Genomic DNA, 27,886 nt, shown 5'->3' on the forward strand with positions numbered 1-27,886 from the left:
TGTAACACAACACCGCCATCTAACGACAATAGTGAAACTAGGACACATGCAATTTGACATGGAGAAATAACAGGCAGCTAGACGTTACAGTTGCGTAGCTCAAAAAATCGCCGGGGAGGTTTTCTAAATGGCTACTTTTATTGGTTGTTGGGGTTTTAGTAATGGTAGTATTTAAACTACCTGGATTTAACCATCATTATGGACTAGAGGGGATGTCATTACGTCAAATGCTACCTTCTATCAAATCTCTTCTACTTTCGCATAATGCATCGAGGGTATAATATTTCATTGTGCCATCCTTTTCGGTCGTGATAGCCGAAACCAGACCCCTGAATACCCTCCTCCCCTTTTGTTTCCACGACAGCTCTACTCGGTGCCTCGGGACAGACAGCACAAAATCACCGTGTGCGCACGAGCACACGTCTAGCAAGGAAAACAACTGGCACCGTCGGTTCATTAGCCAAAGTCCCGGGTTGCGACCGACACAACCTGCTCCTGGTTTTCCTCCTAAAAGGGCTTTACTCTTGTCTTCAAAGGGTGGCTGGTATCGTGGAGACATGGCAGAAGCGGAGTTACAAACCTTTACCTCTATAATGGACGCGTTGGTTCGAATTAGTGTGAGTATGACGTTCATTTTTATTATTTCATACACCTGAGCTTGATTTGAACCGTCATTTTATCTCTCCTTTAAAGTCAGCGTCATGAATTCGCCATATTTCTACTCAAACCTCTTGAAAGTACAGGTTGCGCATGTGATGAAAGAATGTGCGGCTATTATTTAATCTCGTCCAGAAATTTTGGCATCTTTTGACTCAAAGACATTTTGGCATAGCTGTAGCACCATGGGTAAAACATGAAAGCAAGGCCACAAATAGGATGTTCACAAAAGACAAACGGTGGACACTATGGATACTTAATGGTTAAATTTTAAATCATGTTTGCTAGCATTAGCTCCAGAAGCTCGTGGTAGCATCGAAATGCTTTACGGGCCATGAGAAGGCAGAGATGATGTGCGTTGTCATAGAAACGGGATGCTGCGTCTAGTGGTTGCAACACTGTAAGAGGGCCTACACAACCAGTGGGCCTATCACCTGTACGACAGCCAAAAATAAATAACAAAAAATGAAAGCTATTCATGTTTTGCTGATTTAGATGCTTAATTCTTGTGCAAATTATTTGACCTCCCCCAGTATGTGCTCAGCACATTCTACATTTCCAGGCTATTGAAGTCTGTTTATGTAAAAAGTGACTAGCTAACACCTGAAGTAAGAGAAATATGTGTTTTTTGCTGCATTGCCCCCCCTGTGCTCTCTACATCCAACATCAGTCTTTGTAATGTCTGCTGCAGCTCTCCCCTTCTCCTTCCTGACACCTACACAGCTCATATACATTTTATTCAGGTCACAGATGGCTCAGAATATAAAGAGCTGTGTTTTCTTTGTTTACTCTAGTGACTCAGCCTTTATCCAGTCTGACTCCTGCTCACTAAGTTCTCTCTTTTAACCACTGCTGTAGTCCAACATGAAGAGTATGGAGAAGGAGCTGCATTGCCCGGTGTGTGATGAGATGGTGAAGCAGCCCATCCTCCTGCCCTGCCAACACAGCGTGTGTTTGCTGTGTGCGGCTGAGGTTTTAGTACAAAGAGGCTACCCACCACCGGACCTTCCTCCAGAGCCAAATTCACCAGCCTCCACTCCCAACACCCGCTCCCCACGACAGGCACGGAGACCTGCACCCAGGACCCCTGACCGCTTGGAGAGGGTCCTCAGAACAGGTGGAGGGAAAATTTTGATTTTATTAGCAATTTGTTTTACTCATGTGATATAGATAAGCTGAATAATCTCAGCTTTGAGTCACTTCAGAGTGATGTCATTGCTTGAATGCAAAGATGAAAGGATGATATTTCACTTTCTTCTTCAAGTCTGAGTTTCAAAGAAGGTGTAGCTGATGCATCAGGGTCTCCCCATACATCCGAAGATCTATACAGTTATCTCATAGCTTATTATGCGCATGTGGAGCTAAAGGCTTACAGGCAAAATTGAGTACATAAGCACTTATTATGAAGGTGTAATTTTAGATTCTGTGTAAGTGAATAGCTTTTTCTCTGCAGTAAACTAACCTGTTTGTCTTGGTGCATTTTATATAAACCTAAAGACAAAGAGGAATTCTTGTGAAGAGGGGAAGCCACAGAGCTGTCCTGCCTTCAGGCACACTTGCTTGAGTCAAAGATTAAGTTAAAGCCTTTATTTACTCAGGTTATATCTCATAAAAATCTCTAAAAATCAAAGAAAACGCCCACTGGTGTTGGCTTTCACAGGGTCTTCATCAGGGCATGGTGGAAACAAGACACAGACATAGGTGAGGTTCATGTAAAAAATCACATGGCCTGGGGCTGAATCAACAATGGCATGTAGATAATATACAGAAGTGGATAAAAGAATACAAATATAGCCTAAATAATTCATGCAAATAATCCATCTGAATGACATCAGTATGATGAATTAGAAGAGATAGAATATGCAAGTTTCAGCCAAAAACTGAGGCTTGACAAGACATGTGGTTTTCACTTGGGTTTTTTTTTTTTGTGTGTTTTTTGTGTTTTTTTTTTTTTTTGCAGTGTCCTGTGTTTTGCACCGAGTTGAGGCTTCCATCTAGCAACTCTGCCATAAGCCCAGATCAGATGGGTTGCAGCGATGGTTATCCCTCTGTAACTTTGTCCCATCTCCACACAGGATCTCTGAGCCTCAGTCAGAGTGACCATCAGGTTCTTGGTCATCTCTCTTACCCTAGGGTTCTCTCCCCTGATTGCTCAGTTTGGCCTGGCGACCAGCTCTAGGGAGAGTCCCGGTTATGCCAAACTACTTCCATTTGAGAATTATGGATGCCACTGTGCTCTTGGGAACCTTCAGGGCAACAGACTTTTTTGTAGCCTTGCACAGATCTGAGCCTTACAATAACCCTGTCTCTGAGCACTGCAGGTATTTCCTTTGACCTCCTGACTTGGTTTTTGCTCTGATATACATTGTCAGCTATGAGGCTTTCTATAGAGGTGTGTGCCAGGTGGACTCCAGTCAATGAGTAGAAACATCACAGCAAAAATCCAGAGAAATGGGAGGCACTTAAGATAAATTTCATTTGTTTTTGCAAAGGGTCTGAATACTTGAATACTGAATCATATACTACTGTATATGTTATAGTTCATTTTTTAAAAATATTTTTTTATTAAAAAAATAGCAAAAAAAAATAGAATTCTATTTTCCCTTTGTCATGATGGGGCTCTAAGTGTAGATTAATGAAATTAAACATGATTTCTTTCGACTGTAGCATCAGGCTGCAACATAACAATCTGAATACTTTCTAAATGCGCTGTATATTATGTATACAGATGCAAAAAATATACACAAATACAGGATGATTATCAATTCATATAAGATCTTACAAAATACACCACAATAGAAACAGAAAAAAATGTTCTTAATCCCTTAAAAAAATTAAAAAGAAAGGGGTGAAGCAACAAAAAAATAGGTGGGTAGGTTAATTCATTCATTCATTTGTGTATTTATTGGCTTATTCATTATTTGTTGTTTTTTATGTTTAAGATATTTTGTAAATTATTTCTTTAAATTATATCTCTTTGTTTATCTTGTGTTTTTTTATGAATTCTTTTATCCATTTATTTACCCATTTATTTGTGGAAGATTTGTTTTATTAATTAAGATCCAGCAAGTTAGCAAATTAATCACATGCTTTAATGTCCCTGGTTATGTCATTCCAGGATTTCCCTTCAGTCACAGTGATGAAAATTACGTTAAAAAACGTAGGCTCACTGAACAAGTCAGCAGTCTTCTGCACCTTGTGTTATTAACAAATTACCTTTTTATGGTTCCTTTATGTTTTATTAAACCATAAAATGTTCATTTTCCCATAGTTAAGTTCATGTCATTATCTTTGATCTACCTAGAATACCATATTCTCTTTCAGATAAAAGCAGGTTAGCAGGTAGTTAAGAACAAAAATCCAAAATTAAAGAAAAGCAGTTACTGATGATACTGTTTCATCAAAACAATATTTTTAAAGAAAAGAGATTACAAAAAACTTTTGAATGAATATGACTCTTTTATTTTAATTCTCAGACAACATATTTTCTTATTGTTCTTTCTAAATATGAGTAATACTTTTTAATGTCAAGATTCAGAAGTTATTTAAAGTAGCCACAGGAGATGCTAAAAGCACAAAGCTCACACTCTGTTGGCTAAGAAAAAGTTACAAGTAGGCCTGTAAGAAATGAGAAAAATATGTAATGTGTAATAATAACATGGTTTAGCAATGGGATGATGATATTATTCATAACGTACAAGCAAATGATGAGGATATTCTAAATAAACACAAGATAATTGTGCCCTTCAAAAAGGATAATTGCTCAGTAAGGAAATCTGTATTTCATTACTGTTTGCCCCACAAGTCAACCGTGTAGAGTGGTTGGTAGCAAAAAGCCAGCACTTCTCCAAGGTTGTCAAGTTGTCAGCCCTGCTTTGGCAATGTTTTGTTCAGTTTCATAAACTTAATGAATTGTAACGCACAAGCAAGGATAGATTATTTTTTATAACTCATTGCAGGTGCGGTCCTTGACTGCTTTGATTGGGGAGCTTTAAGAAACGCTGACCGCTCCTTTACTGCCAGACTCTTAACACTCATTACTGTGCTACTCTAAGGGCCTGATTTACTAAGATCCCACACTGAGAGTTCAGTTTTAACATAGTGCACATTTGGTTGGTGTACATTTTGCAGGTGATCCGCCAAGAATATATCACATTTATGACAACAGGTGCAAAGGCTGTAAAGGCAAATACTGTGGACTACACGTGGGTGGGCGACCCAGTTATATTTTCAGCCACCCAAGTGTATGTGTGGATTATTTATTTCTTATTTTTCTTTAAAATCCATTAAAATCACCAATCATGCCAGAGAGTGATCCACTTGTAGTAGCACCAGTTACAGAGGGGTGTCACATGAATGGTATTGAGTAATTCAGTAAAAAACAAAATAGTTTTTTCCTATCTGAATTAGTACTGTGAAATAGAGGCTCATAGATTACTGTAGCTGGGAGCTATTAACTGGAAATCTCAACTGGACCAAAGCATGAAGCCTTAGCTAGTTCAGGTTCAAATTTGACAAAAATAAACTAGAAAATGAAGATTTTTTTTTTTTCGTAATTTTTGCGGAAAAGTCAAGGTGTTTCAAACCGGAGAACCCCAAAAAGATGGTGTATGGTAGAAAATTATTACTGCAACTACATTGAGAGCAACAATGACAAATTTGAAATTATTAAAAAAAAAACAGTCGATGGATGTCAATCAATAGAATATTGTTTTTGGACTAAAAATTTGACTGGATTTAGATTGCTTGGACTCTTTCTGATTCAGCAGGGCTGTTTTTGATGAAATACAATCAGGAGAACTAATTGTGAGCTGTGTCACTTTTATTATTGTTTGTTTGTTTGTAGTCTAACAAAGGCATTTAATGTGGCTTTCCGGTAGTGTATAACATGTTATATTTAAATTTTGTAAATAACTGAATAGTTAAAAAAAAAGTCTGCCGGCCTGCCAGTGGGCCCTCAGATTTTTTGGGGATTTTCTGCAGTTGCTTGCTGCCAGTATCATCCCTATAGAAAAACAAGTGTAACATTTAAAAAGGCGAGTGATGTTATTTGAGGGTCTTGATACAAACTACTGTTGATAAATACTGTCGTAAGATCTTAAACACAAAAAAAGACTGATAAAATATGGCGTGGTAGGATGATCCCCTTTAACACCCCTGACACCCAGATATAGTTTCATTCTGTGGGAAACACTGCAGTAGTATGCAAATCTGAGTTTTGCATTTTTCTGGTTTATGTCTTGGAGCGTTTGGACAGAAAGCAAAATGACCACATCACAAAATGAAATCTGAATATTACAATGCAATATGAGAGTGTAAGTGAGAAGGTCTATGAAGGTGGTTAAACAAGAAGAACAACTGATGAAATGAAGAGACGATGACAAGATATAAAATGAAAAACAAAAGAAAAATTGGCTCATAATAAAATCTCAGTATCAAAAACAGACACTACTCAAAAACACCCTGTTTATGAGGACATTGATAAAAAGTTGCTTCAAGTCACAAACATGCAGACAGTGTCCTCTTTGACACTGGTGCACAGACAGAAACAGTATGCCATCATCTTTCACACCAGGCTTAGTTCTGTACCTGGTCTGGCAGTGGCGATACATGCCCTGGCAAGAGGGATCCTAGACGGGGTTGCAAGCAGTGGTGAGATCTGGACCCATGCCCATGTTGTACCGATCAAACTTTGAGTATTTCAGTGTGGCTTTTTTACAATTGGTTATGTTGATGAAGGTGAAATATAATACTTTAAACTTATTTTTAACTATCAGCGCATGGGGGGACATTATTCCGACCTGCCCATGCCTAGAGCCAGGCCTGACTCTCTGCTTGGTTCTCATGACTATTCTTTATGTTTGAGGCAGTGCTTGTACTTCCAACATGTCCCATCTGAATCCAAAATATTTGAAACAAAATGCATTTTTTCATCAATATGTTGAAACTAATTCATCTAACAGTAGCTGCAAGCTGCCTTAAGCCTTATCTGCCTTCATTAAAATGTTGCCCCCTATACTCAGGCCTCCACAGAGGAAGTAAAATGTGCATATGCTGAACAAGGAAGCATTTCACAACTGCATTTAAGGTGTTTTTTTCATTCAATTCAGACTTGAATGTGTTGACTGCAAAGCCTAATTTTACAATGACATAACTGGGATTCATTGCAGAGTCCTAATTTCAACTAATATTTTATTTTAAACAATTTAAATAGTCAATATTCATATCAGTTCTTAGAAGGTAGGGCAAATCCCTACTTTTTACATTTTCTCCATGTCTCCTTACTTTCTCCATCCTCACCTTTTCCCTTGCTATGTCTCCAAACATGTCTCCTCCCACTTCACCTCCACTCCTACACCTGCATCCTTCACCCAGTGTGTGGCACATACCCAGGACGGAGGCGGAAGGACGCCGCCCATCCCCCTATGCTGTTCCCATGTCCTTCCTGTCAGGAGGATGTGGAGCTTGGAGAGAAAGGTCTGACAGACTGCCTCCGCAACCTCACGCTGGAGCGGATTGTGGAGAGGTATGAGTATGCACAAACACCGTAAATGCACTCTAGTCATAACTGAATCAACTAGAACAAACATGCATCTTAAGAAAGCAGCTCATTAGCAGTAAAATAAAGGAAATCATCAGGATTTTTAAATAAAATCCTCTTTACCAAGTAAGCATTGAAAAGAAGCAGTGAATGAAGACAGCATGATCAATACTCCTTTATTTATGAGACAGGAAATCTTTTTCTGGTTTGAGTTTCAGTAATAAATCTTTGCTTTACTCCTGATAGAGCCAATCCTGAGAGCAGATTGCAGGGACAGCCCAAAATCTGCAGTGCACTCTTCTTAAAAAACTGGATCAGTTTCACCAAACTTTTGTGGAGTAACTTTGTTGTGAAATACTTTAATGTTAATCATCTCCTTCTCTTATCAGTTCAAAAAGTGGAGATCAAAGCTAGAGGAGCTGTTTTAAAAAATGCACCGAGATGTGGAGGGAGAGAGAGAGTTATGGGGAGAGGCAGTTTCCCAGTTTCACACGCAGCAGTTTGATGAGTGCAGCTGCTCCCTCCCCAGGCAGTGGTTGTGTTGGTCAGGAAAGTGTGACGGTGCATGTTTTACTGCGCAGGATGCACTAACAAGGCAGCTGCTGGAGATGTATCCAGGTCAGGTCGTTAAAAATTTCAACTCCATATGACTAAAAAGAAAGCAGGGCAAGCTGAGATAAGTTCAATCTTCTCTTTCTTAAGTTTAAAGTGCTGCTTCTTTTTCTGCTGCACAGTTTGCTGTAACCCTTTCTTTATCTCCCTGTCTCCCTGTGTGCCCTTTAGGTACAGGCACACAGTCAGTTTGGGCAGTGTAGCCATCATGTGTGGTTTCTGTAAGCCTCCTCAGTCTCTGGAGGCCACAAAGGGCTGTGCTGACTGCAAGTCCAACTTCTGCAATGAATGTTTCAAACTCTACCACCCCTGGGGAACTCCTCGAGCTCAGCATGAACACATTCTACCCACCAACAACTTCCGCCCAAAGGTTTGTCTCTTTGTGTGTTCTGTGCGTCAAATACATCAGCTTCCTCTGCTGTTGTTGTAGTTTAATCCTCCTTTGTGTTGTAGGTCTTAACCTGCACAGAGCATGAGCAGGAGAGGATGCAGTGGTACTGTCGAAGCTGCCAAAGGTTGCTGTGCCCACTTTGTAAGCTCCGTCGTGTCCACCATGGACATAAAGTGTTGCCAATAGCACAGGCCTACCAGGCCCTCAAAGTGAGTCAGTTTTTTTTCTGTGTTCACTGAGTTTAGATTCCTGTATTAGCAGCTTCTAAACATCAACTTCAGCCAGAACCACTTTGTCAAGAAAGACACATGATTTGCAGCTCTATTTTTTCTCTTTATCAGCAGTTTTTAATTTGCTCTTATTGCTGTCATTTATATTCGGCAGTGGGGATTTTCTGGGATTCCCCTGCCCTTCCACGAGCCTACATGGAAAGCATCAAGCAGGAGCAGCACACATCCTGCTCTTCCAATAAGGAAAACCTGAGGCAGGGAGAGAAGCAGCAGTAAACTCAGAGCAAAACAAGCATCAATGACAATAGAATGATATTGATTAAGTGATATGTATTATAAAGGAGGAGCTGAGGTGAAGGTGGGTTGCAGATAGAGAAGTAAAGCATAGCTAGGCTAGAGCAGTTCAAATATTGCAGCATGAGTGCATTTACCCGATAACTGATGTTGATTATATGGCAGCGCTTGACTCCGTGGCCCCGCCTGAACTAACTCTATATGCTTGATTTTTGATTTGTTCTTACAGGACAAAGTCAACAAAGAAATGAACTTCATCCTGGCCAACCAGGAGACTATACAGACTCAGATCACTCAGCTGGAAGCTGCAATAAAACAGATGGAGGTGAGGTGTCTTATTCTGTTTTCTTCCGAGCCTGCTTTGTCTCATACCTGTTTTTGTTCTAAGTATCTTTATACAGCTGCAGTATTTATAAGAGGCGCCCACAAAATACTGTATTAGATGGGTTGGATAGTTTGCAGAAATTCTGTTATCATCTATCAATATACTGTTGTTATACATACAACCAACTATGATATTTATTTGAATAATATGAGTCAGCATACTGACATGTAATTTAACCATATTCTGTTGCTTATTAATGTAAAATCTTAAGATTGAAGGCTGACTGATTTGGCTTTTCAATCTTATCTTACATTTTTAGAGGAAAAATAGCATTATCAATTTTTTCAATTTTTTTTCAGGTGGAATAACAATAGATGTAGTAAATGTGGATTGCACATAGATTTTGCATGAATGTGAAATTGTTAAAGTACCTGCAAAGCCTCTTTCTCAAACAAATAGATGAAATTATTGATGCGAGATGCTAGCTTACTGTAAAACAATTCTGCAGACCACAGTCTGCTCTGCTACATGTGCTGCAGAGTGAGCTGAAAGCATTGTAAAACCCTGGCATTGGGGTATCCTGCAGGATAAACTATGTCAGTGATCTTCAACAGGCCATCAGACCCCCACAACTTCCCATCTGAACCCCAGAAGATTATTAGATTTAGTAAATGTGAGGCAGAAAAATATGTTGTGGTATTAAGTTTATATTTTTCTTTAAATCCCTACAGCTATTACAGAAACCCCGAAACAATCAGGTCTGAAACAGTTTAATCAAGAATGAATTGTCGTTTGATCTGTTTAACAGGAATCCGCCTGCCAGCCATTATTAGTGATTGTCTAACCAGAAGTATGAGCTCCTGCTCTCAAAAATGTTTTGCATGCTGTGCTGCACTTTGCATTGAATATTAGTAGCAGAGGATCAGTGGAGGTGAACAAATCCCCCTCTTTAAGATTATTCTTTAAGGCTTATCCTCTCTACAGCTAAGAATGAGTACAAAATGGTTGTTCTCTTCTAATCTTTTGCTTATTGTGTCATTTGCTTGAGACATTTTGAACATTTTAAATTTTTGTCCAACATATCGCTGGCCAAAACTTCGTATCTCCAAAATGCCTTCTTTTCAGGTATTTAAAAAAAATGCTGTATTTATAGTCATAGTCAGCATCTTTTTGACATTTTTTATTACTTGAAAATTGTTAAGATGTAAAGGGTGACCAATAGAAATGACTTACAAAAAACAAAATTAAAATCAGGAAAAATAGAGATACAAGGTGTTGACCCAACACCAGTGACTTGTTTTTTTTTTCTTAGTCTAAATAAAAACCTTTAAACTGACAGATCTATCAGTAACAAAAGAGGCACAGAGGTAAAGCATTTCTGTGAGCAGACATTATAAACATATTCTTATGAGTCCTTAAAGCTTTGTGTTTTTCGGTGCCAATTTTCTGCTTCTAGCTCTTTGAGATAGCACTTTTCCCTGGCTGAGAAAAAAACAAACCTGTTTCCTACATGTTTTGACCTGTCACCACACAGCATATAAGTGGCAAACTCAAAGATGGACAGTATAACAGACCTAGAAATATGTAGCTAAAGTATCTAATTTCCCTGTTGTGGCTGGCTGCAGCATAGGTGATATGGACTGGCTTCATTGTCTAAAGCTATAAATTATGCACATTTATGAAGAAAATTATGATTCATTAGCTATTGTATGCCAACAAGACCACCATTTGTTTTTTATTATTATTTATTTAAAAGTCAAGCCCCAGCAGCACCTGTCAACAAAAGATAGCTTTTCTAGAAATGTAGTTGATGACCCCTGAACTACTGTATGTGATAAGAGAGCAAGTTGTGGTCCTCTCTGTCCTAGCCCATGTGCTTTATCTCCTAGCACATCCTCCCCCATCCCGTAGACTTTGTTTATGGGCCCATTAGGTTGAATCCCAACATTTTTAGTAAACTGCCTGTTTTGTAAACTACAATTCTGACTTGTTTAAATGACAGACATCTGTTCAGATAGGATCCCAATGAGCACACATCTTTTTGAATCCTGTTTGAATCCTCTTGAGCTTGGCCTGGCCCGGGTCCAAGGAGAGAAGCAGGGATCCTGGCCAACTGTAGGCAGAGAATCTAACCTCTATGTGATAACACTACATATGAAAAACTCCAAGCATTGTTTGCAGTACTATGTGGTCTGTGAAAATTGACATATAAAGAAAAATACATTTTGATTTGTATAGATCTGAATTAGATTTTTATAAGTTAAAGTTCAACCCTGAAACTAATCTACTACATAATTCACTTTCAGGAAACCCCTTTTTCATTATTCTTTAATGTAACTTATTTTAACCACAGAAGCAAATGAGGCGCCTGGAAGGACTAGTTAAACCTCTAGAAGCCTCCACTGCAATGACATACTTACTGTATACCTGTAACATCATGTTGCCATCTCTCCTCTGTATCAGAGAAGACTCAGTGTGGTAAAAATTTGGTGTAAAACATGCTTTGTCTCCAATTCCGCACTTTCTTTGTTTCCTTTTAGGCAAACAGCACAGTGGCTTTGCATCATCTGACCCACAGTATCAGAGAGCTGGGCGCAGCAGTAGCTGAGCGTCAGGGGACACTGGCTCTGGCCCTGGAGGGATCCCGCAACAGGAGGGAGGAGGCCCTGTCCTCTCAGGTGTCAGAGAGGCGAGGTCTGCTGGAGCATGCAGGACTGATGGCGTACACACAAGAGCTGCTGAAAGAGACTGATGCACCCTGCTTTGTACAGGCTGCCAGAGTCACTCACAACAGGTAACACACTCTGCATTTGGGGGGGGTGTCAAAGGGATTATATTGGTTGGATTATGCCTACAGCACTTCTTCATGTCTGCATCACTTCTTTATTTCTATTTCTATTGTTTTTTTCCCTGAAATCCACTTCTTTGGAAGCATTTTTCCAACATTTTCTGCTTCCTTTTATCACTCTGTCCCTTCAGGCTTATGAAGGCCATAGAACACCTCCAGTGTTTCGCTCTTTCTGCTGATCCCTGCTTCAGAGATTATCACCTCGATGCATCTAAAGAGGTGAAGCTCATCCAAGCCTTGGAGTTTATACGTGGTATGCTCCTTTGTTTCTTTAATATGACTGATCTTGGGGTGCAGGTGGCTTAGTGGTTTAAGGTGCGCACCATGTATACGGATGGCCCGGGTTCGAATCTGGCCCGAGGCCCTTTACCGCATGTCTCTCCCCTGCTCTCGTCCCTCTTTCCCACTCTATCCACTGTCTTCCTCTATCAAATAAAGGCACAAAAATGCCCCCCCCCAAAAATCTTTAATATGACTGATCTTAAATTGAAATAAGACTTCATTTGCTTAATGGATTTTTCTAAACTACAGAGTTGCTTTGATTGGACATGATGCCTCCTATGAGCCCTGATAAAGAGAACAACAGCACAAAGATTTAAAACCAAGAGTGTAGAGTGTAAAATGGTCCGGTTTGATTGAAGAAGACTTAACACAATGGTTATTTTAGGACAAACATAACATTTCAGAAGGTAAAAGGAGGAGTGAAGTGTAGCTTATCTAAATATATTAAAATTCTATGTTTACTTCTTCTTCCTTTATAGAAGTATGTTTTCACTTTGACATCAAAAGGTTTTTTGTAACTTTTGTCATAAAAGCCACATTGTATTGACCACAGTGGTTTATAAAATCAATAAAAGGGTAAACCCCTTTTATAGGCTCTGTATATAGATAAATTTACTTTAAGATGTTGGTTGTAGAACTGTTGTATAAAGGCATGATCCTATTCAAGGTTGTGCTGTTATGGATTTCAGCTTAATGTTAACCTTCTTTGCTCAGCGTATAATCACACCTAGCCATGCTGATGTCCAGTAAATTTATGAGCACGTCCTCCTGTGTGATACCCCCCCCCCCACAGCCCCACTGGCTCCAGTCATCGACACACAGAAGACACTCGCCTATGACCAGCTTTTTCTGTGCTGGCGCCTCCCCCAGGACTCGGCCCCAGCCTGGCACTTCTCTGTGGAGTACCAGCGACGAGAGGGAGGAGCTGCAGCCACATGGGGTGGCATCAGGTCCCCTAATGCTGCGACAGCGTGGCTGCGTCTAGATGAAGTGAGAGGGACGAGTGCTGTGGTCGATCGGCTGCAGATGGATAGCGTTTACGTGCTCAGGGTGAGAGGCTGCAACAAGGCTGGGTTTGGAGACTACAGTGAAGAAGTTTACCTCCACACTCCACCAGCACCTGGTGAGATAACTAGACATATAACATATTATTGATTTATTTTTGCATTTCATTCACTTACATAATAATGTATCCTGGGTCAAAATTTTAAGTTGAACATTTTTCCAGTATTGGCATTTTCAATAAACTAAACTTGTTTTTTTCTCCTTATCCCTTCTTATCTTACATTCCTACTTGATTCTGTTTATCTGCAAACAATCTTTGCTTTTGTTCTGCATGACAATGCCACCTCAGTAAGACTTCTCAGCGTCTTTCCTTCCTGATAAAGGGTTACTATGCATTCAGAAACATTCTGCATTTTTCCTTTGTATTATCCATTTTTGCTGTTCTTTTTCGTAACACTCCTCCACATACAGCTTTGGACCAAAACAGTATTGCTTGATCAGTTAAGACAGTATTTTAGTTCAGTGACTTTTAGTCTGTTTCTTGTTTGTATTTTCCCGTCCTGGTGAAGCCACTTGTTCCTGCTTTCCCTCTTGCTTCCTTTTGCTCTTCTGTGGCTTTCTCCAGTTGATGTTCAGACTTTTATTTAGTTTGACTGTACCAGCTTTAGCATTTAACCCCCCTCCTCCTTCCTGACTCCTCCTCACTATCTCTCCCCCTTTGTTTTCCCCTTTTTTCCTCCTGATTTGCCTCTTATTCCTGCCCTTCAGTATTGAGCTTCTCCTTGGACTCACGCTGGGGGCTGCACGCTGATAGGCTGGCACTGGGTAAAGGTCAAACTTACGCCCGCAGTGTGCCAGGGCTCTCCCTCCTGCAGGCCGCTGACCGCACGCTCACTTCCTGCCACTTGACCTCTGACCTGCTGGTGGCTGATGTGGCTGTCACTCAAGGCAGACACTACTGGGCATGCTCTGTGGAGCCTGGATCCTACCTGGTAAAGGTAAGAGGATTGGTTGGGTTTAAACTAAATTAGCTTGATGTAACAGTGAAATGAAATGGATGAATACTAACAAAGCTCTCTCTTTCCCTTTCTTTCTGCTTTGTTCATTTTGTAGGTGGGAGTCGGGCAGGAGGTTAAGCTACAAGAATGGTTTCATCTCCCCCAGGACATGACGAGCCCTCGGTAACTCAGTCTTGCATTTTTAAATATAAACTTTTGACATGTTATTCTTGAATTTTATAGACCTTAGTTTCTTTCTCTTTTTTACAAAAAATCAGTCATCCACTAAAGTAAATATGACTATCACTTTAAAATAGTTAAATTATCATACAATACCAACCAATTCCAGATCACAGATCACTATGTACACAGAAGTGATCTTGAGGATGTTTAGCTACATGTGGTAAAAAAAAACAAAAAAAAAACTGATAAAACTTTGTGAAAAATGTCAAAATTCTAAGTGTAAAACACTAAATTTTTGAGTGCAAAGCTCCTGAAAGGTTCTATTTAAAGATTATGAGAAGTTTCCTTGAAATTGTAGTTGAAGAGTTAGTAAGTTCGTTTGAAAATTCCCAATAAAAATTTCAGAAAAAAATTATACTTCCTTTTAAATATTCATGAAATGTACCTGAAGCTCTCCTGTAGAAATTACTTACATTTTTCAGACAGTTCCTTAAAATCCTGTTGAAAATTCTTAAAGGTTTCTGCAAAAACTGGAAAATATACTCAAAAACCTGATAATTTCCAGTGTAAAACTCTGTAAGTCAATTTATATTCCTTTAAGTAAAAAAAACACTTAAGTTTCAAGTCCTCAATGCCAAAATTGTCCCAGAGTCCTCTAACGAGGATGTTGAAAACTAAACTAAACACAAAATTTGTGTAACAGACCTGCTTCTGCAGTATTTGGTACAAAAATTACATTAAATACCACATTTACTAGCTTATTGTATCCCAAGAAAAATTGCCAACTATAACAAGAGCTCCTGATTTTAAAATTAGATAAAAAAAGTTAAATATAGACTCATTTATGCTGTTGTAGTTTCTTTTGGCGTTGCCCAAGTATCTGACAACTTGATTTCTTCCTCTTAAAATAAAAGCTTTCCAAGCCTGAAGTCTGATGTAACATGGTGAGATCAGTTACTCTGAGCTGTGTGGAGATATGTGAGCACCAAGGGAAAATTTTAAGGGGAAGAACCTGAACTGTTCTCTGTATTTACATACCAATGTTTTGTTTCTAGTTTCACTCTAATGTTTTTCTGTAGAAATATTAGATTAACAATGGCAAGTTCTGATAAATAGATAAAACAAATAAATGACAAATGTTAATGTCATTTGTTTAAAATCTAGCAATGACTTGCCTATATTTGGATCGGACAGCTGAAGAGAGAAAGTTAATATGGGGGAAGAGAGTGAGGGAGCTCAGAGATATCAGTGGGATTTGACCCACTGTGTCTAGGACTCCAGCCTTTGTATATGGGTTCCTGCTCTACCAACTGAGCTAACAAGGGCCTAAGATAGCATCGCTGATAAATGTTTTACAATTACAGCTTCTGCTGGATTAAAACTTTAACATTGCATTCCTGATTTCCTTGCTGTTATTTTTTTTGTCTCACTTTCACTCTGATACCTCTCCCCTCAGCTGCGACCCAGACAGCGGCCACGATAGTGGGGCAGAGGACGGCCAGGAATCTCCCCCCTTCTGCTTTCTTACAATAGGCATGGGTAAGATGCTGCTTCCTCAGGGACACAGCCACAGCCACAGCCACAGTCAGAGCCAGTCAGAGGGAGCTTTACACTCCCACAGTAGCAGCCACAGTAACCTCCCTCACCATTACACCGCTCCGCTTCCACCTCGACTGGGAGTGTGTCTTGACTGCGACAAAGGACGTGTCACCTTCTATGATGCCCATTCCTTGAGGATCCTGTGGGAGGGACATTTGGATTGTTCCGCTCCCGTGTGTCCGGCCTTCTGCTTCATCGGCGGGGGGGCCCTGCAGCTCCAGGATCTTGTGGCCAATCGCAGCATTGAGGAGCCGCCTCCTCGGAGGGTAACTATCCAAACACGTGCGACTAATCTCAGCAAATAGACTGCAGAGATGGCAGTCATGATTACAAGAATGGTTTGCTGAAAGTTTTTACACGTCTGAGTCAAAGGTGGTTATATTGACCATTAATTCTAATCTGATAAATGCCTTGATACTGTCAAACTTCTACTTGATTAAACTGTCACAGCTGATATGGTTATGTTTTATCCTTTGAATGTGATTATTGGGATCTGACAACAAATACCAGGTGTTCTTTTGCATTTGCACTTCAATGACAATATCAAATCACACATTTTGGCTTTATTTATTCCTTCAACGTTTAATCATGCTTTTGTTTTCCATGATTTTGCAATGCTCTTATGGACATTGTGGCTGAAGTGAGCTTAGACTATGCAGAATTCTGTTGATGGGTGAAGTCAAGCACCCGTATAACAGATTAAATGATCAGTTTGCAATATAAAAAATCTGCCCTTCATTTACTCTTGTCCTAATTTGTCCCAGAAAGACTGGACAACAAGTATTGCATGAAAGTGAAAAGCTATTACTCATAACTAACATACTCCTTTTTGCAGATTATTGACTGTCATCCTGTAAAAGCACCTCTAATGTACTGTATGTCTAATTTTATATCTTCAATTTTTTATGTAGCCTCAAAAAGAGTTAAAAATGTGTGTAAAAATCAGAATTAGAGAATGTGAATATAAATGGATTGTTGAATTGTAAAGCGCTGTTGGCTCATGACAGGATCATGTGTCTGTGTCAGTAGTTATTTTATGGAGTCGCTGTTTTGCATTTCAAAAGGACTTGTGGGAAACATCACAGCTGAATCTTTTTTATTACAGGAGATACAAATGTGTAAAAGGTTCTGAGGAATAATGTCTGATAATGCTGTTGAACTCAGAAAATGTGAATACATTACAGTGTCTCATTTGGCTGAGAGTTAAAAATGTCTAAGGCCTACTTGTCCGGTATTTGACTGTGGTTTTCGAGAAATTTGCACATAACTAGACGTGACATTTAAGAAAGTACTAACTATAGCTGAATGATTCTGAAAACATATTGAATTGTGATTATTTTGACTTACATTGCAATTTTGGTATTGTTCACAGTTTATTTGTGCAGGAACAACCATAAAGAAAGTAAACCGTTGCCACACTACAACACTTGTAGCCTAAGCTAATTCACAGTGCCTGTCCCAAGCTGGGCCTTTAAAATACAATACTGTGCCAAAGTCTTAGGACATCACTAGCTATCTTTTTAGCAGAATTTAATGATAATCCGTTTTATTACTGATACTTTTATTCATAATATACAGTGTCTACAAAAAGTATTCACCCCCTTGGTTGTTATACCCTTTTACTAATATTGTAACACAGCCATGGTCAATATAATTTGGCTCTTTTTGACAAAGAAGATAAAAAATAAAGTTCTCTTGCAGACCACAAATAATTGTCCTCCATGATTTTCCTATATTTCGCCACGTTCATTTGACCCTCTACATTAACAAGCCATCCATGGCTGGCTACAAAGAAGCATCCCCACAGTATGATGCTTCCAACACCTTGCTACACAGGGAGGATGGTGTGTTACTGGTGATGTGCATTGTTTGGCATCTGCCAAACATAGTGTCTTGTCTGATGGTCAAAAAGCACCATTTTGGTCTCATCAGACCAAAGACCTTTATTCCACTTGACCATGGAGTCTGCTACATGCCTTTTGGCAAACTGTAGCTGAGATTTAATCCGATAAAGCTTTGCATGGTGAAAAACCTGGGCAACAGTTGTTGTATGCAGAGTCTCTCCCATCTCAACAGCTGAAGCTTGTAACTCCTTCAGAATAGTCATAGGCACCTTGGTGGTCTCTCTCACTAGCTGTCTTGGATAGTCACTCAGTTTATGAGGACAGCCTGATCTAGGCAGATGTGCCATATTCCTTTTATTTCTTGATGATGGATTTAACTGAACGTCAAGGGATGTTCAGTGCCTTGATGGTTTTTAAAGTATCCAATCCCTGACTTATACTTTTCAATAATCCTTTCTCTGAGTTTCTTGGAGTTTTCTTTTGTCTTCATGGTGTAATGGTAGCCAGGGATACTGATTAACCAGTGACTGAGATCTTCCAGACACAGGCCTCTTTATACTACAATCACTGCACCCAGATGATCAGGTGACTACTGACACCAATTGGCTGGACCTCTGTTGAATTAGGTTAACTTTAAAGGGGATAAATATTTATGCAATCACTTACCTACATATTTTAAATGACTTTGTAGAAATCTGTTTTCACTTTGACAAAAAGGTTTTTTTTTTTAATTTTTTGCCAAAAGCGCCAAATTATATTGGCCATGATTGATTTACAAAATCAACAAAAGGGTAAAACATCTAAGGCATTGAAAACGCTTTATGGGCCCTGTATGTGTTTTTAAAAGGAATATCATCCAAAGCTTCATTATTCTCATTTTGAATGAAAAAAGAGAACTGAACATTTATCAAAATGTTATGATTGCAATTTTTCACCATTTGTGCATCAAACAAAGATGTTTTATGTTGTCCACAACACCATATTTACCTTAAAAGGGAACTTTGACACACTTTTCACCTTAAGGAATACTGCCTGCACCATATGAAATTGCAGTAGGCTGTATTTCTGTTTCAATATGGTTTCAGTAATCTTTCAGCCTTAGTGCTAACTGAGGTCAGTTAGAGTATAAAAGGTCTATTATGAGCTCTGGTTGTTTTTTTAACAGCTTTTGGTTGAACTCCCAGATGCTCATGAGCTGATTTAAGTCATATGGGAATGTAACAGCATTGTTCTGTATCATTTCAGTGTCAGAGATTGTTCTAATATTTTCAAACTGTCTGTCTCTGTATGCATTTTGAGATGAATTTATGGTGTGTATGTTTGTGTAAGTGAGCTTTGGCTGTGACCTTAAAGCTTTTTATTGCGTGTGTGTGTGTGTGTGTGTGTTTCTGACCCGTCTTGAAAGATGTGTCTATACTCCTCTGCTCGTGTTACAGCTCAGCACATGATTGAGTGTAGACCGTAGCATCTAAGAAAACATGATCTTTTCATTTAGATTTAGCCATGTTGGCAGAATGTTTCTTTCTTGTCATGGAGAAAACAATAAAGAAATAACTGATACCTTTAATATAGAGTTATTTTGTGGGTAATAACACTGTTTGTTTTTCTTCCTTGCAGCCAAAATGATCCCAACAATAAGCGCATACTGTCAATTTGTGACATGTTTATTGACTGTAAACAGCAGGAACAATACTCTTCTGTGATTATGAAAACAAACTCTTCTTGTTTAAATGCCATGGAAAAAACTGATGACTCCATGACAGTTTGGTGCCGGTCTGCATGTACGGACAAGCGTGCCTTTAATCACCTGAGTGTGCCAGAGCTGCATGAACATACAGATAGGATCTATTGTGCCACAGGGCTTACATTTAATCAACTTATTTTGTTCAGTGCCAGGGCACACCTCATCACACCTGACAGCACAACAGCAGCAGCAAAAGTGTGGGTGTTTGAGCCAGTTGGACTGGATATTCAGACATTTTTTTGACAAGTTGTTATCACCCAGACAGACAGACAGACAGAGTGACAAACAGGAATGTTCCACTAAGGTACGAGAGTTGTGCAACACCTGAACGGTCATGTGTTTGTCATTGTGTTTGTTCCTGAACAGGATGGCAATCAAACCAGAGCTGTGTTGTGCTGAGTCTGTGGCAGCTCTTTTCTAATTATACAATTCACCATTAGAGGGCGACATTGTTTGTGCTTTGTTCAATATCCTCTGTCTGCTGGTTAGAGAAAAAAATAAGGTTAGTCAGCAACAGGTGCGCTATGTGTCAACACTGACTTGTCTAGTCAAATCTGTGATGACAGGGCAGATATTGCAGGTTCAGCCCCTCCAGCTTCTGAGTCAATTTCTGTGTTACACCTGTAAGAAAATGCACCTCCTCTTTGTTTCTCCTCTTTATGTTTTCCCTCTCTGCAAACCCACCACAAACTCCTTAATGAGAAATCACGACCAAAATTACAAATATTTTTTGCAACTTAATGAAAGATGTTGCAGTTTGGGCCTTAGATATAACAAAATACATGATTGAATACAGGACAAATAAAAGCACAAAGTTTCAGAAGCCCTGAAAGGCACATGCATGCAGACAGTTTATTTTACTCCATATTCTTTAACAAGCAGGGCTGCCCACAGAATTGATGGGAGCCCTGAAAATGAGCCCTCCCTAGTTGTGCCGGGGTTGGATCAGTAGCATTGGTGCTAGTATCCTGGCTAACAGTTACTTAATTTTGGGGCTGGAAAATATGTGAAACTATTTAGTTCTGATGTTGAAATTGTTTATTTGTGCTGCTTTAACCCCTATCGCCAATTTTCCTACCATTATTGTAACTTTTCCCAACCCTTTTAATGCTTTATTGCTGCTTTTCACCCTTTTTTGCCACCATTTTGCTACTTTTAACCAATTTTTGCTGCTTTTCACCCATTTTTGCCACTTTTCAACAATTTCTGTCACATTGAATCCTTGTTGCAACTTCTTTAAGCCAATCTTAACCCACATTTCTGACTTTTCACCCCTTTAGCTTTTTTTTTGGCACATTTTTTTAACCCATTTTATCACTTTTGGCCCATTTTGCTTTATTCTGCCTCCCCCACCCCATCACTAAGCTCTCTCTCTCTCTCTCTCTCTCTCTCTCTCTCTCTCTCTCTCCTTTCCCTCTATTTCAATTTTTTTCATTTTCCCTTTTTTACTCTTAGTTATGTGTCATGTGTGCATAATTGTCACTGTTATTATGAGAGGTGTTAAGGAAGGTAGTATCAGCATTGTCACTACCTGGAGCTTGCATGTACCAAGCCTGGGTCTATTGATGGTGGCATGTTGTTGAGGCTGTGTGGGCCATGCGGTGCGATAGATAAGATGATGTCTCCGTGTTGGCATGGTGGATGGTGAGAGCTGGCATGGAGGGGGGTGGCTCTGGGACGCTGGAGATTACTGTTCAGCCCTCTGTAGGTGTCGTGGGACTGACTGGATGAAACACAGACGAAGGAGGGTTCCCACTTGACAACCCTGGTGAAGTGCTGGTTCCTTGCTACCCATCAGTTTGCACAGTTGACTTGTGGAGGCAAATAGTAATGGAGTAGGGGTTTCTTCACTGAGCACTGGTCCTCTTTTGTGTTTTATTCAGAATCATGCCACATTTAATTCATTTTGCCACTTTTCTTGCATTTTTTTCCATTAAAGTTTTAAAATTTTTCTACTTTAATTCCTGGCATCCTGACATTTGTGTACATCATGGCCAAGCTATGAAGTCTAACATTACTTTCCTAATAGTTTAGTTCAGTGTGCCAATCCACATTGTTACCATTGTCAAAAAAATAATTCTGTTGAAGGTAAAGGGGTCTCCATTTCTCATAAAATGCTGTATTGTACCACAGCATAATGAATTAAAATTCATTTTTGTTGCTTTCTTAAGAGTGGTTATCATACAGGTCAAAAAAAATATTGGGTTATCACAGCTAAACTTAATAATGGACCATGATTTTGCAGAACTTCATGGGCTGCTAGTTTAACTGGGCCCCAGAAAGCTCTCTCATTTATCCTCCCATATGAGCGGGCTTGATAACATGTAAGTTTTGGTTGTTTTCTACAGATCTTAAGGAATGAACACACTATCATATGAAAACCAGCTTTGTAAGCACAAAATAGAATGATTATTATGCCGAAATCTTGAGAAAACAAACTAAATATGCTCATTATCAGAGCAAAATGGAGTAAAATAAGATGTATGGATGTATGTTAATGTAAGGTTTCAGTACATCATACATTTTAGCCGAGGAACATGCTGGAACAGCAATTTAGCCCATGACTCTGTGATGGAGAGGCCCTGATATCACATTGCTCTGTGCATGATGCCAAATTTATTTGCTTATTCCCATTAGAAGTGTTTTACGAAATGTTCTACATGTAAACTTGTGCCGATTCAGCACCATCCCACACATAAGGAGGCTCCTAATTGCTGTGTGATCACACTTTGAACATTAAACTCAAAACCAATCTTTCTATCTCAGTATAATTCCATATATATTAAAATGCCCAACCCTACACATTACACTTGTCAGTGTTTTTGGCTGCATTTTGCTTTGTTTTCCTCATGCTCATACTCCTCCTCATCTTCATCGCTGTAATACAGCTACATCTCCCTGCTGCTTGGTTCAGTCTGATCAAAATTGGCCTGTTTTGGTAGCACCCTCACTGCAGAAAATTACAGTCAATTTTGCATGCATGTTGTGGCAACACTTTTTGCTTTTCAATTCTTAGATTTTCAGCACCACCCATTATTCTATCTCTGTTTTCACTTGTTTAAGAGTCACAACTCCAGACACCTGCAAATACTTGTTGAAAATACTCAAAAAAAATTTGATGAAACCCATTATGTCAAAGGTTTTATGTAGTGGATTTTTTTCTTTTTTGAGTAATCATTAATGTGTGTTACGTTGGGTTAACTAGACATTTTTAGTTAAACTACACTGTGGAAACTTCAATCAATCAATCTTTATTTATAAAGTGTTTTTCATACATAACATATAGCTCAAAGTGCTTTACATACTTACCTACACTTATGTCTAAATGCAACTCAAAACAACATGCTTAAGTCTTAAACCTTTATGCCACTCTAGATAGGACAACTTAAATGACTACAAGTGACAATAACTGAAAGGCACACACTGAACCAGGAAGTCCTCTTCCATCTTGTTCAGTACACCATCCATTGCATATTGTGGTTGCTCTCTACAGGTAGGACTTCAAAATGTCAGTAACTTCACTCATGATGCAAAAGTGTGTAATGCTTAAGGGAAGATTGTCAAATTTATTGACTACAATGACAAAAAAAATACTGTTTACTTAAAACTAAAAAAAAAATGTGTTTTTTCAACTCAAAATATATTCATATCTCAAATAGCTATTTTGGATTTTCAAACAAACACAACTCATTATTTAGCAACATTCAACTGTTCGGTCTTACTGTGCAGCTAATCCGATTGGTCCATCAACTCTCAGATCAGCCAAAAACATTTCAGACTTAAGCTTTGCAAGTAGGATCTGCCTGATGACAGACAATCCATCAGCTTTGGAAGGTTAAGTTCTGCCTGGAATGGGTCAGCCTTTCAGGCCGACTGATGGCTGACTTACCCCTGCTTTGGCCATATTTCTTCTTTTCATGACCCACTGAAAACAGCTCCATAGCCCATGTGGGGGTCTCGACCAAGGTTATTATGATTAACTTTCAAATAACTAACTAAAACTTAAATTCAAAAATCATTTTAGTTGACTGAAACTAACTAAAACTGTACAGTGCACTTACAAAACTAACTAAAATAACAAAAAGATAGAGTCCTATCCTTAGTTTTAGTCTTTGACACTACCATACTAACTGGCACCTACACCCAAGTCTGGGGAGAGTAAAATTGCCTGATTTGATTGGTTAACATGTCAAACATTGGCAGTTTTATGTCTGGAGTTGTTTTCAAACATCATCTTTTAATAAATAAAATGATAAGTGAAGAGTAGCCTGTTTGAATATGTTTTTTAACATGTATGATCTTTAATCAGACCTGACATGTACTGTATCAGAAATAAAAACTAAAACTAATAAAAAACTAAACTAAAATGAAGCATTTTTGCACAATAAAAACTAAACTAAGAAACCAGCAGTAAAAACTAATTAAAACTAAACTGAAATTGAAAACAGAAACTGAAAACAAAATAAAAATAAAAACTAATGAAAAATCCAAAGCAATTATAACCTTGGTCCTGACCCATCAGTTACAGTCACTGGTGCATTGAAATTAAAATGCATCTTTGAAACAGTTATTGAAAAAATGAGTCAATTTATCTGGAAGCTGATAGAAAATACCTTCAAAGTGCCCCATTTCGTACAACATATTATGTTGCATTTACACTAAACACTTGTTTAAGTGCATCACAGCACAAAAACGGATGAAAGAAAACTTCACACAAAAGAACCCACAAGCTTAGCTTCACAAATACCCACCAAGTCAAACTAAGAAAAAAAAATATCTGGGTCTGGTCCCAGTGTGGTTGCATCATCACTTAGTAACAGCTCACTTTAGTTTACTCGTGTTTACCCAACAGAACTCCTCCCCACTAAAGTTAAGCCCTTCTTGGCTGTGTTTGCACGCAAGCTTTTGTGGGGGGGAGATTGTGCTGAAATTCGAACTGAAATTTTGTTGTGGGATTTTTTTGTTCTTGAATCATCTCCAACAAATTCATGGGTCAGACAATTTGATGAAGTAGTAAATCATGAATCTTAAGTTTGGAAAGATAAAATGAATTGAATGCAGATGATTTATGAAAATTAAATTCAGAGATAACATAGCTTGGGTATCCTGGAGAAAAAAAAACCTCAGGCTGGGGTTTAAGATCGTATTTTGGCTGTCTTTGCTGCATTATAAAACATGAGGCATAATTTTATGTGTTGGAGTAAAAATGCAGATTTTTTTGCAGAGTAAGTTCCACATGCATTGAGACACTGCAAGCTTTTAAGCTTGCACACAGAGCAGCTGCAGAAGTTTCTGCTAATGCAAGCATAGACTCCCCTGTCCCCTGACCAGCTGTGTCTCCTGTCTTTCCTCAGCACCTCTGCACATCTCTACAGACGTGTATGTCCTGCACACGCTCACAAAAACAGTTTTCCCCCAGCATTACAGCTGTACAAGTTTAAACTACAGTCCTCTCTTACAGGAAAAACAGTATGCATCACTGTCAAACCAAATGGATCTTTGCTGCCTGATAAGATTTTGAGCCTACCCCTCAAAAAACATTTCTGTGTCACCAATTGCACATGCACACTCTTGTGCAATGAAATCCACTTTACATGGCTGCCATTCAAAGGCACATCCAAATCCACACATATACACCTACATACACACAAATCTGCCACATGTGTGTGTTCTGGAAGGATGCCAAAGTGAGAAAACATGCTAAGACAGGACCACAGCTCCTCAGGCTCTGCTGAGTATTTATGGGTGAGTGTGTGTCACTTCTCGACAGGAAAAACATTAACTCTTCGTAAAGTCCTGAATACTGTACCACCTGTTTGGCTTCATGTTGTACTGCTTTCCTCACAATAAGAACCTGCTTAATTGATTTAGTTCAGAAGAGCTTGTTCATGAATGTTTGAAGGAGTTATAAGTGGTTGGAGAGTCCTGAGTAAATAAAAATCTTTATTCACTTTTGCAGGTAAAACAGAAGCACGTCTGACAAGTGATTTATATCAGAGGTGAAATGTGAATTTTGGTCCCTGCTGACAGTGTTGTCGGTCTACAGGTCGTTCTCTGACAGCTTAATGACTAGCTGTCCACATATCACTTCACTCACAGTTTGTATTCTGAAGGGCAGCAGAAGCCAAGGGAGGAGGAAGAGGAGGGAGCAAAACAAGCTGGAGTTGAAGACGGACATAGTGAACAACACCACAACCCTCAGGACACACCAGAGGGGCTGCCTGTAAATCTATTTCCGTGGTGGAGGTGTAGAGCAAAGGTCTTTCAGTGCCACTAGTTATAGTCAAAATTCAGTGGAGATGCATTTTTGCACGTGATGGTAAAAAAAAAAAGCAAAGGTGGTCTCTATCCTACAATGTATGCATGTTCTTGTGTGAGCTCTTCAGCTGTGCATGCAGCCTCTGAGGAGAAAAGTGCTGATTATAAAATCAAAACAAAGCTAGTAAAGCTGGGAATAGAAAATGCACTTGCTGCTCCCTGCACATGGTTCCCCCCTGTAAATACCTCCAGCAGCAACTGGGTTTACAAACGGGCAAATGCATGCATGTACATGCACAGTGATAAAAGGCTAAGGCAGATGGCTTCTGTTTAAATGTTAATTGGGGATTTTTATGTGCAGCATTCAAGTCTGAAATCTGTTGCTTATCAAAAAAACTAGGAGTGTTTTTATGTTGAGTTTAGCTTATAAAATCGATCAATCTTAGAGGACGGTTTTACTAGGTAGACTTGATTATCACTGCAGAAGATCAAAATGTACTAAAGATGGCAGTGAACCATGTGGGAGGATTTCATGAATGTAAGGGAAAGGACCACTAAGTATTTTAGAGCATCGTGTTTTAATGCAGATCTGATTTTGGTATGGTTACCACTATTGGCAGTTACTGCATTATCAGTATAAATTCAAATGATTTTTTTTTTCCTTTTAATCACAACCGGGTATTTCGGGGTAGATTTGTCCTGTTATACTGGAGTTGTACTGACTGTAAGGTTGTTCTTATTCTGTTATTAATACCCATAAAACATCAGTATGGCCTCACATTTAATTCTGGCACACACTCAAATATTTTTAAAACCTTAACTGATTTTAAAAATGTGAGATGCCACACATTATGACAAACAGTGACGGACTGAACAAATACTGATTGAGTTTTGTTCTTCTCAAAGTGGGAAGTGCAATGAGATGGCCAACACAGAGCACCACATACTAACAGATACATCTAACCATCTATGTTCATGTGTTGCATTTACTATTGTTACCATGGCTGTGATTATCATTGTTCCTTTTTGAGTCAGCTTGATTCTTGATTGGCTGTTCCGTTTCATGTGACAATCCATAAAGTGTGTGGTTGGCACTGACCTCTGTGTTTCCCACACACTGCAGGATTTCTGTTATTGAATATGTTCAAAATTCATCATTTTAAATCGGGGCTGCCTGATCAACTTCTGAGCAGATCAGGGAGAGGCTGTCTAACACCTGCAAACAAAATAATTGCCCATATATGTAATAAATCACAAACATAATGCAAATCTGCAGCTTTGAATATAATAATACCACAATTGTAATATAGTTCCCTAAAATGTAATAGCAGTTGCCTACTGCAAATGTAATAACTATTACATTTGCAGGGATTTAATACATTTATGGAAAAGTATGATAACTTGACTCTCAAAATTAACTTCCCACAGATGTAAAGTGACCGTGACAAATGAAAGTAGTGGTCTTTTTTTTTTTCATGTAGCCTTGTTACAACTGCCGGTGGGTTCAAGTCACACCAAGAAAAGTGGTTATGGCAATTTTTTTTTCTGCCATAGAACAAGAAGTTTAAAGCAATCGAGAGGTGTCTCACAGCAGACTGTACATCTCAGAAAGCCACTCTCACAGACTTGATCTGAGATGCCATATATCTCAGTAAAGAAGAATCAATTTGCTTTAGTTACCATATTGAAAAAAATTACAGACAGAGCAATATTTCGTAAATAAAACAGAGATAAAGGTCATAGGTCCAATTTAAGATTAAATTATGTACCTGTTTAAGAATTAGTAACAAGAATGATTGCTCCCTTTAGCTTCATGACTATGTGATTAACATTACCACATGAGCCAGTGTAGCTGTTGGCTTTAGCAAAGTTAGCTTTACCAAATGCAGCTAAAGCTTACATAGCCACATAGAACACCTATCTACATTCATTCATTTGCCCTCTTTCTGATTCCTGAGGGTTTTTTTTGCATATTTATCACACTTAAATGTTTTGGATTATCAAGCCAATTTTTATATTTCACAAAGACCATCAGTTCATGCCCTCAAGCTCAAGCGTTCTTGGGTTATGCTGCA

General features: G+C 38.9%; 1 protein-coding gene across 1 annotated transcript; it reads left to right on the forward strand.

Annotated features, from left to right (window-relative positions):
- The first annotated feature begins 107 nt into the window (after nt 1-107).
- On the forward strand, nt 108-19,326 carry trim46a (tripartite motif containing 46a). Its single transcript, XM_041794116.1, has 12 exons — nt 108-617; nt 1,516-1,774; nt 7,033-7,183; nt 7,982-8,180; nt 8,264-8,410; nt 8,955-9,050; nt 11,591-11,844; nt 12,030-12,151; nt 12,974-13,303; nt 13,954-14,183; nt 14,299-14,366; nt 15,823-19,326. Exons 1-12 carry the CDS (start codon nt 558-560, stop codon nt 16,268-16,270), a joined length of 2,364 nt encoding a protein of 787 aa, XP_041650050.1. The 5' UTR covers nt 108-557; the 3' UTR covers nt 16,271-19,326.
- The last annotated feature ends 8,560 nt before the right edge of the window (nt 19,327-27,886 follow it).

This window comes from Cheilinus undulatus, linkage group 8 (genome assembly GCF_018320785.1).
Source record: "Cheilinus undulatus linkage group 8, ASM1832078v1, whole genome shotgun sequence".
In the NCBI taxonomy this organism is placed as follows: domain Eukaryota; kingdom Metazoa; phylum Chordata; class Actinopteri; order Labriformes; family Labridae; genus Cheilinus; species Cheilinus undulatus.

What these genes read in the sequence shown, in the direction of transcription:
- trim46a (XM_041794116.1), top strand. Translation starts at nt 558, where the DNA reads ATGGCAGAAGCGGAGTTACAAACCTTTACCTCTATAATGGACGCGTTG. An exon ending in GGAGAGGGTCCTCAGAACAG is followed by an intron (nt 1,775 to 7,032) that starts GTGGAGGGAAAA and finishes TCCTTCACCCAG; the next exon opens with TGTGTGGCACATACCCAGGA. An exon ending in GCCAGAGTCACTCACAACAG is followed by an intron (nt 11,845 to 12,029) that starts GTAACACACTCT and finishes CTGTCCCTTCAG; the next exon opens with GCTTATGAAGGCCATAGAAC.